The following is a 10,301-nucleotide window of genomic DNA, read 5'->3' on the forward strand; positions in this document are numbered from 1 at the left end:
GGTCAATAATGACATCTCATTGGCTAATTTTTTTTTCTTTTGTCATAATCAGTCAGACACTATTACTAGGTTCAGACAACCCACCAGAATAATATATAGAATATTATTTATAATAGGTGTAGTCAGAATAGAGAGACAACCTACCTGAATAATATATAGAATATTATTTATAATATAGGTGTAGTCAGAATAGAGAGACAACCCACCAGAATAATATATAGAATATTATTTATAATAGGTGTAGTCAGAATAGAGAGACAACCCACCAGAATAACCCAGAATATTCTGCAACAACAAGACGAAGTCGTAGAGGCCCAAGGTGACTATTTTATCATTTTCTTAGCGAAGCTACTCTGCATGTATTGCTCTGTATGTCTGTTTATTGTTCTCTTTTACAATATATTACTCATCAAGAAAGGGGCTGATAATATAATGACAAATGCGCAAATATTAAATATTTATTTTGCTGCAATAATTTTGCATGATTATATCTTAAATATCTAAATCCAAAACATTCTTATGAATGATTAAATGGGCTGGAATCTTGTTAAGATTATGAAATAAACAGCTAAATTTTTTAATGGGAAACTTTTGCTGCTGATTTGATCATTTTACTCGCAGCCAGGGACAAGGGAATGATATTCTGACAAACAATTCTAAAGGAAAATTTCCCCACAACCCCTTTAACCTTTTCCTCGCCTTCTTACCAACCCCTCTTCACTTACATGAGAAAACAAAATATGCTTCCAAATACCTTAAAAGGTTTCGTGATTTTTTTTGTAGAATTGATTGTTACAATAGCTACCCCTGCTTGCAGCTAGATTTCTCCATGTACGAATATTTCTAGTACTTTCTTCTTTTCCAAAATACTGTAAGGGAGGTCAGGAAAATAGCCTGAAACTAATTCAAAACGTTTAAACAGCTTCCCTGAAAACTGCATCCAATTCGAAGCAATGTAAACCGAATACTTCAGCTTCAGACAAAAACTGTATATCATATTATAGGATAATAAAGTATCTATCTTTTATTGTATGAATAAATCTTATTCTTTGTTGATATCAGGGAGGGAGTGATCTTTTTTGGTTTTAATTGATTAACTTACCCTTTACCTACAATAAATTAAACCTTAAAAAACAGAATTCAGAGGGAAAGTTAAATTATTGTCCATTGTCCAATCCCTGCATTCCTGGTTAATGCCTTTTTGTTGTGGCAAATTGGCACCTGTCATTGTAAATACATGCCTTCAATAGTCACACAATACAACAAATCAGAAACGATAGCGTTGAGTGCAACGTGGTTGCTTGTTGTTCAGCAAAAATAGCTTTTATTAAAACTTCTAAGTAAGGTTGTGCAGTCAAATTATCATTTCTGGGAGATCTGTTTTGGAGTAGGAGAAAGAAAGAAACTGAATTTTCTTTAACATAAATTTTTTGGTCAACTTGTAGGGTAACCATTGGCTTAGATTTTGTATCCATCCATGGACAGAAACCCTCTACACAAAGAGACTTAGTTCTACATTTTTTTGTGTATTTGCATCAATTTTATTTTGTCGAAATTTTTGTGATAGTTTTCAATGGTTAAACTTTTTTATATTTATAGAATGTTAACCCTTACAGATTGGGGGGGGGGTCATATTGACCCCCCCCTCTAGTTTTTTCAATGTCATTTTTTTTGTAGGTAAGATGGAGAGCTGTGACTTCATGACTTTTTAAGTTTAGTAATTATACGTCGGCAAGAGTTGATTTTATTAGGATATCTGGTCTGTGTCGGTCATGGTGTCCGGTCAAAGTCGGTTGGGTAGCACCAAAATTAAAAAAATATTCTAAATAAATCTTAATTTCTACATTATGACTTTAGTGTATAAGGTAGAAACCTAAATTTTTTTGGTGAATACTGAGATATCAATGACATTATGAGAAATGTGGTGTTATGACCGTTTGACCGCATCCTGACCGACTTTATGACCGATTTTTGTCCGGCTTTTACTACAGACATATATCATGAATATCGTGGCTTCTATTACAGCTAGAGACCTAAAATTTTTTTTGGTAAATCCTTGAGCAACAATAAACAGATAAAAATATTAATTGGCGCCGCCAACCGCCGTTTTACCGCCGTAACCGCCGAAAGTGGCGGTTTCCGTTATTTGCCGTTTTTCGGCGATGATCAAAAAAAGTAATTTTTTTGTTATGAAAAATAAGAGTTCGTCCTAAAATTTGGTCATCCTAGCTGCAAAATTGGCCGCTCTACAGCTGTTTTAAAATTTAGCGGCTGGCCGCTAAAAAGCGGCTAAGGAGCGGCCTGACCGCTATGACTAGAAAAAGTAATTTTCTCTAAAAATACACATGAACCACCAGAAAAAAAATTTACGTCTTTATCTGTAACAGAAGCCGAGATAGAGGGGGGGGTCAATATGACCCCCCCCCCGATCTATTAAGGTGGGAATAGGGGCCCGATCTGTAAGGGTTAAAAAAAATAATAAGGGGTAATTGAAGATTAATTAACATACATCCATTCTTTCTTAATAAAAGATTTTAAAGGCTGAATTTTTACACAAAAATCCAGGAGAAAAAAAATATTTTATATATATATGCTCTTTACATGGATCACTGGAGTAAATGTAAGTCTAGAAAGTAAAAAGTCTAATAACCATTACAAATAACTATTGTTAAAAATCAATCTGTAGCAGTTTTTTTTTCTGAAAGCTTAAGTAAAGAAGTTTTCCAAAAGCAAACCTTTTCTTTAATTAAACTCGGTCCGTAATTTTTTGACAAAAACTTTTATGTGATATAATTATCCTTTTCATATGATTTTTTGTATAATTATTTCAAGGACAAAAAGGTTTAATATTTTAAACGAAGCTTCTCTATAATCAAGTCCAAAAAATATAAGACTGTTCTTAAACATAGACCATTTTATTTTACTTCTGCTTATTTAGTTCTGACACTCTACAAGTGTTAAGAGCTCCGTTTTTCCTGGTTGCTGTCATCCTTTTTCATGTACCGATAAGCCAATACTACAAGTTTGAAAAGAAAAACCTTTCTTACTAATGGTTGTCTGATTATTTCTTACACAAAGTACTAATATTTTAGTTTTACATAAAACCCTATTCGGACAAACATTTTGTGTATTTAAAAAATAGTGCCGTTCCTTTAGTACCTATCGAGCAATGATTGCCCTCCCCTCTTATTTTTTTTATTTTTCAAATAAATTGAAAATAAGAGGTAGGGATGTTTGTATGCCCTATAACTAACCCGAAGGGGTCTATGTCTGCGGTGCCTTAATTCTGCAAGGCTACCCAGAACCCAATATAACCTAGCCTGACCTAAAGTAGTACAAAAGCAAAGCAAAAACCCATTCCCTCCACTTATTAAAAATTAATTAAAAAACAAGGATGACAACATCCATAAAAGCGAAGCACTGAAACGGTAGGACAAACGGACATTAACACTTGTATAGTGTCTAAACTGAATTATCAGAATATAAAAGTATAAGAGTCGAAGCAAAATTGTAAGTAAATTTGTTGGAAAACTTCTTGATACAGGATAATGTTTATTGAGATTATGGACATACTTACATTTTTAGGATTTGATTATAGAGTTGCTTCGCTTAAATTATTGTTCTTTGTTGTCCCAGGAATCAATATACCAAAAATCAGATCAAACGGATAATTAGATCACATAAAAATTTGCTGTTAAAAAATTAGAAAAATCAACATGTTTAAAATGGACGTACGGACATTCTGGTAATGATTATAGAGTTGCCACTCTTTCTAAATCGTACCTAAATACTACAGGAATCATCATGCAAAGTTTGAAATCGATAGGACAATTCTAACATGCCTAAATTAACGAATAAAAGCTATCTATCTCGGACGGACGTACGGACGGACGGACCGACCGACCCTAATTATAGAAAATCTTCGCTTTTAATAAGGGAATTTTTTATGCTAGATAAGGTACTTTGATGGAAACCGCTAACAGAACTCTTTGTAAACATGGAAAATTGTTTAACTATTGAATATCTAATAATTTACAAATGCAAAACAATCTTACAACCGATAAGCATAACTTAAATCAATTTTCTTATGTCTTTCTATTGTTTGTGACATAACCTTGACAAGTATATGATATTGAATTAGGTCATATAATAGTAATTATATTAATATGATATGTGGACATTTTCCTTCAATAGTAAGTGTGCAAATCAGAACCCTCTCTCGTCTGATATTAATTAAATAACCAAATGGCTATTTTTATATCATTCAAAGAAGGTTAGCTGAGAATAGTTATTTCTCGCATCGTATTATAAACAGCTTTCCGCGGATATAAAAATATACAATTAGAAGGTTAAAATTAGTTTTTTTTCAGCCCCGAGATCGGTTTCGAATGAATGTTAAATGAAAATAGTTATTTCTCGCACCGTATTATAAACAGCTTTCCGCGGATATAGAATGTACAATTATAAGATTAAAACCATTTTTTAAGACCCGAGGTGCCGAAGGCACGGGCTAAAAAAACTGGTTTTATCTTTTGATTGTACATTTTTTATATTCGTAGAAAGCTGGATATAATACGATGCTAGACATAGTTTTTTCGTATGGATGAGAACCGGTTCCTATCTACCGGATTCGAATGAATACGAGAAAAATCTTATACTCTTAAAATAGACATAATGTATCTAGACCGTCAAGGTGACCAAATAATACTTTAAAAAATAATTTAATTGTTCCTTTTTTATTTCCAATTAACTACCCTGTCCTATTATCCCCCCCCCCCCTCCCCCAATTTTTAAATTCTCAAATGATGAGCCTAGGGTGGGAGGGATTTTTCCTTTTTCACCAACTAGCAGAGGGATTTGATCTTGATGTTTTTGATTACACAATATCTAGTATATAATATAATTACTATTCAGATCAAATTATCTTCAGACATATGAATGCATGGATATATCTTATAGTTTATGTTTATTAGAACAGCTACTCTATAAATAGGTACTGTCTGTGCCTAACTGTTAGTATGAAAGTATAAAAAAAGGATAATTAAAAAAGTTTAAAGAAATTTTTTTTCAATTAAGGGATAACTTAAGGGACGGTTGAGGTAACCTCCTCTAAAATAGCTATGAGCTTTTATGAGCATTTATTTCTATAACCTCATATAAGTAAAGGAGAACCATGTAAAGCTCAGTGGTTTGCGAGATATTAAGCCACATTCAGAAAGACACATGGGATAAGACCATGGACGATAAATTGATATACATCTCCAATCATAACAAAAAAAGATTACCCCTTCTGTAAATTAAAATCATTGGTTTTATTGTATTGACACTACTAGTTTTGATCTAACCAATCAAAATTCAATAAAAGTACCCAAACTTTCTGTGCCAAGAAACAAGAAAATGTGGATATGAAACTTTGGGTACCAATATAATGAACAGCCCAATGTCCTCTCCCTCCGTGATGAATACAATTTTTCATTTAAATTATGCAAAGAATTTTTTTTGTGTTAACAGTTATTTGTCAAACGCTGCAGTTAAGTCAAAGTGTGTATAAATCATTATTTATTCATTAAGTTTGTTTTCAACTAGTTTTTGAATGAAATAAAATATTTATATTTTCGTTGAATACATACTTCCAATATTACCATTATAATAATTTTCATTATTTACATTTTGTATTAGCTAGATATGTCGATACCTACTGGACAAATTAAGTTCTTCATCTCAGGGAGACTTCACATAGGTCCCGGGATTGTTTTAGGGTATTTCATAAATTTTTACTTTTAACCTTGGAACAGTTTTGGGTATTTTTCTGTCCTTCCGTACTATTTTGAATTCAATTCATAAGGTTTTTTTTTTAAAAGTAAACAGTGTTTCATTAATTTCTGTATCTGTTTTAGATTTACAGCTGTTCCCCCTGGGCAGGAGTCAGGTGATGAGGAGAGGGGTGGAGGGGATCTATCAACTGGGGTCACCGTAACATCCAGGTCAGTTTCCGTGGTTTCCCACAAAGTGTCAGTTGTGCACTATAACTTTCTCTTCTTTCTAAAGTAAGTTGCAAGTATTAGAGTAGGTAGTTGTTTCTCTGCCTAACACCTGCTGGGTGCCACAAGCACGAAGAGCCTATTTCTGTGGTGCCATAATCCTGTGAGGCTAAACAGTATCCTCAATATAACCTAACCTAATTTATATTCCCTGGTAAAAGTTAGGACCTTAGGAAAATAGGGGCATAGCCGCTATAGTAATACACCATTTTCTCATTTAAAAAATGAATGAGGAATTCTAGGATTAAAATGAAAATGTTTTTTTTAAGAGCTTCAAAGTTTAAAGAGAGTAACAGCACAACCGCCACCATTGAGAAGCCACCGCCAGCCACCGCAACTGTTCTCAATGGAAATCTAGCACCACCCCCAACTGTAATTTAAATTTTATGGGATTTGCTATAAATTTAATTGAAGATTTATTATGCTAAAAATACAATTGTTTTACAAATATTTAAAAAAAAAACGTAAACAAATTAACTGCCAATTTTCACAAAAAAAAAACAATCTATAGATCAAGCTTTAAAATTAGATTTAAAAAAGAAAAACCAAAAACTGCCCTTTTTATGAAATTTGAGATGAAATATTTTATTTAATACCTAAAATATACCTTAATATTGTAAATTAATACTTAAATTATAAATGAAAAAAAAATATTATTCAATGTTATTTTCGACACATAAAAAGTACAAAAATACCAAAGAAATTAATTTATTTATTTTGATTATTTATTTTGCTTATATTATAAATTCATGCAGTAAATAATTGCTTTAGAAAAGAAAAAAATATCATACATGTTATAAAGAATTTAAAAGAGACACAGCTATTAGATTTTTTTGACTTGCTTTGTAAAAGATTATTTAATATTTATTACACATACAAATCAAATATTTTCATTAAGAGACCTTTTTATATATTCAGTTTTTAGAACATGGTTCTATTTTAGATTAAATGTTAAATAATATATAAATATCAAATATGATGTATTTTATTTATAAATGGTTGTGCGAAGAAATATATTAATGGTTACGCCTCTTCAATTAGTGTAATGCCACTTTTGCGGAAAATAACCAGGGCTCAGCAGCCGTTAGAAAGCCGTGACTAAGCCGCAAATAATTTACACTTGTTTCGTCGCTGAAAAATGTAACTAAATAGATAGATACCAAGATTAATACAAAGTTCGGAGCCCTGTTAGTTTTTATATCTTTATAAACCCTTATTTTTACACTGAGCCCTAGAAATATTAGCATTATCATTTGTTTTCATTGGAGGATTTTTTTTCATGGTTGACCAAGTAAAATTTGAAGATTTTTAAAATGTTTTACAACCTAACCTAACTTCATTGGAATAGCTAAACTTTTTAGTCTGTGTAAAAATGGTAATGTCACCCCTTAGGGGAAAAAATCGCAAACACGTGCGTAGCTATTTTATAGAAATTAAACATTACCTTAATTTTTGCGGCTTTTTAGCGGCTACCCAGTCCTGGAAATAACTTTCATATCATGTAATATATCATCATATGTGTATGTATATAGTTATGTTTGTCTGTAAGAGATAGAGAACACGAGTTTTGTAGGATGTGAATGAAGCAAGGACGATTGTGGCCATAAATAGCGCTGCTAAACAAAAGTATAGCTTTGGAATCAATAGAAAACACTAAGCTTAGAAATTTAACGAAATATGTTTGAATGCTTACAGGATATACATGGATTATTAACGGCAGGGAAAAATTTGTAGTCAATTTAGATTGCAACTATGGTCCTCTTTTATCGGTCAGTTCGTTCTACTAGTAGGAGGGGAGGGAATGGGGAAAGTGGTGAATAGTGGGGTGGGGTATCGTTGTTTTAGCTAGCTGTGAGTATTACTTTATCAGAGCACATGAAAGTCTAGTGCACTATCCAAGTCATAATATGATATTTTATGTTTGTAATTTACCTTCAATGAACAATAGGTCCTATTATCTTTAAGCCCTGATTAAAGAGAATCTGCGCTACTAAAGTGGATAAATGTATAATTAGTTTATAGATAAATAAATTATATTATTTGTGCATCTAAATGGCTGTGATAATTTAGAAAGTTAGTTTTAAATTTTTTTTAAAGCTTTTAGTTTTATACCAAACAATTAAAATTTGCCTGAGGTACCCAAAGTTTTTGGACCAACAAATGCGATAAAGTGTTTTCAAAATTTTGGGTACCAGTGTAATTTACAGTCTAATGTCCCCTCCCTCCTTTTTTTATTTTTATTGCATAATATTTAAGCTTAATTTAAATATTTTTCTGATGAAATTTTAATATTTTAATAATTTGTTATTTTATCTTTTAATTCATTTTGAAAGAAAAAAAAGACAACACAAAAAACGAAAAAACAGCTACTAGTAATTTAAATTATTTATGAATGAAAGATGAACTTGACGGTTAACATTAATGTTTTAACAATCTAGTCAATTGTGAAATTAATAAACATAGTATTTTGCATCAAAATTATATGTTTCATGTTTAGATAACTGTATGAAAAAGTATATTTGTAATAAATGTTTATATATCAGACAAGTATTAAATCTTTTAATTTTACAAAAACTTTATTTGTAATACCTTTGAATGATCTTTAGTGAATGTACCATGTGTTTACAATTATGGGCCAAGACATTTCTCTTACATGGTTCAATTTGCAGACATGTTTTCACTTATAGAAATAATAGATTTCTTTATGACCAAAATTAAAACAAAATATTTGCTTAAAAGACCTTTATCTAGAAGAACTAAAAGTGCGTGGAAAAAAAATTGAGACTAGTTGCGCTTTGTGGATATGATAATCTTATATTGAAGAACAACATCTAGAAAAGTCACTAAAACTGGTGGTTTTTAAGTATTTATAATACAAAGTTGCGCAATATCTGTATGAATATTTGTCTGTCCATCAGGTTGTCTTTCTGGCTGTCTGTTTTTCTGTCTGTATGAACAGCTGTCTGTCTGTCTGTCTCTCTTTTATGTATGTCTGTCTGTCAAAGTGTCTATCTTCAGCTTAAGATAATCTGGTCCTGCAGTTGTTTTAAGCTAATTTCTTAGGGGCTAATATATTTCCTAGTAAACATAATATTAAATGTATGAATTGTATAAAGTTTTAGGGATGGTAAAATGAATGAGAAACTAATCTGTCCCCAAACTTATTATATTTAAAATTTTGTCTAGAAAGGGGGAGGAAAGGATAATAGGTTAATTTGATTAATTTTGGCATCATTGTCCCCTCCCTCTCCCTGATTATACACGTAAATATGATAAATGTGAAGGAAATATGTCAAATGCATCTGCATATCACAATTATAGAGGTAGGCAATTTAGGTGGAAAAGATATATTTATAAATAATAAAAAATACACATAACAGATTCATATATCTAACCAGTAAATTGGACCAATAAGATCAAAGTGAAGGTACAATCCTGCCATATTATGGGTAAGAATGTTTACACATCTTGGAAAAACTAAGGGCTCTTAACCGTTGCGGTAAGAGATTTTTTGTTGGAGGTTGGGTGGTTGATATTTGTTTTCCCCTGGTAGTCCTTAATGTTGTTATCCATCCTTGTTTGATGTTGATATAGAATTACTCAGGGATCTAAAGTGATAAGACAATGGCCGATAAATTGTTGTACTCCTTAATGAAGATAAACAAAATTACCTCTTACAATTAGTGATTGAAACGTTTGTACACTGAACTGAATGAACAAACCAATCAAAAGTCCCCAAAGTTCTGAAGCCAACGAATAGAAAACGTTATTATAAAACTTTGGGGACTAGTGTAATAATAGACAGCCCATTTTCCCCTTCTCTCTCTCTCTCTCTCTCTCTCTCTCTCTCTCTCTCTCTCTCTCTCTCTCTGAGAATTACTACTACATGTACTTAATAATCAAGGTTATTGCATATTGCATTACTCATATGAACAGGCATAACAAATCAACTTAAGATAGTATCAAAAGGATCTTCTGAACATTATGCATATTTACTTGAATAATTATAAACATAAATGTACTTTTTCAATCAACTACGTATTTAGTTTTTCTTTTGATTGTTTACTTTAGGTCAGGGGTTAGATATTGGACCCAGAAAATCAGTAATCGAAAGATGAATCGGATGATTTTAACATACAAAATTTTTTTGTCAAAAAAGTAAAAAATCAGCATGTTTTAAATGGACGTACGGACTATTTGTTAACGATTAGAGTTACTACGCTTTCTAAGTCATAAGGACATACTTAAATTTTTAGGACT

At 31.5% G+C, this 10,301-nt stretch overlaps 1 protein-coding gene across 2 annotated transcripts in view; it reads left to right on the plus strand.

The window, feature by feature from the left end:
* LOC145329373 (somatostatin receptor type 2-like) overlaps nucleotides 1–8,588 on the plus strand; it is a 50,833-nt gene extending 42,245 nt beyond the window's left edge. For both annotated transcript variants that reach the window (XM_080173458.1, XM_080173459.1), the window contains exons 15-17: nucleotides 239–319; nucleotides 5,898–5,984; nucleotides 6,311–8,588. In XM_080173458.1, the coding sequence (XP_080029584.1) occupies nucleotides 239–319; nucleotides 5,898–5,984; nucleotides 6,311–6,422 (280 nt within the window). In that variant the 3' untranslated portion in view covers nucleotides 6,423–8,588. The remainder of the gene's footprint in view (nucleotides 1–238; nucleotides 320–5,897; nucleotides 5,985–6,310) is intronic.
* Nucleotides 8,589–10,301: the final 1,713 nt, after the last annotated feature.

This window comes from Acartia tonsa, chromosome 10 (assembly GCF_053477335.1).
Source record: "Acartia tonsa isolate MP-2025a chromosome 10, ASM5347733v1, whole genome shotgun sequence".
Lineage (NCBI taxonomy): Eukaryota > Metazoa > Arthropoda > Copepoda > Calanoida > Acartiidae > Acartia > Acartia tonsa.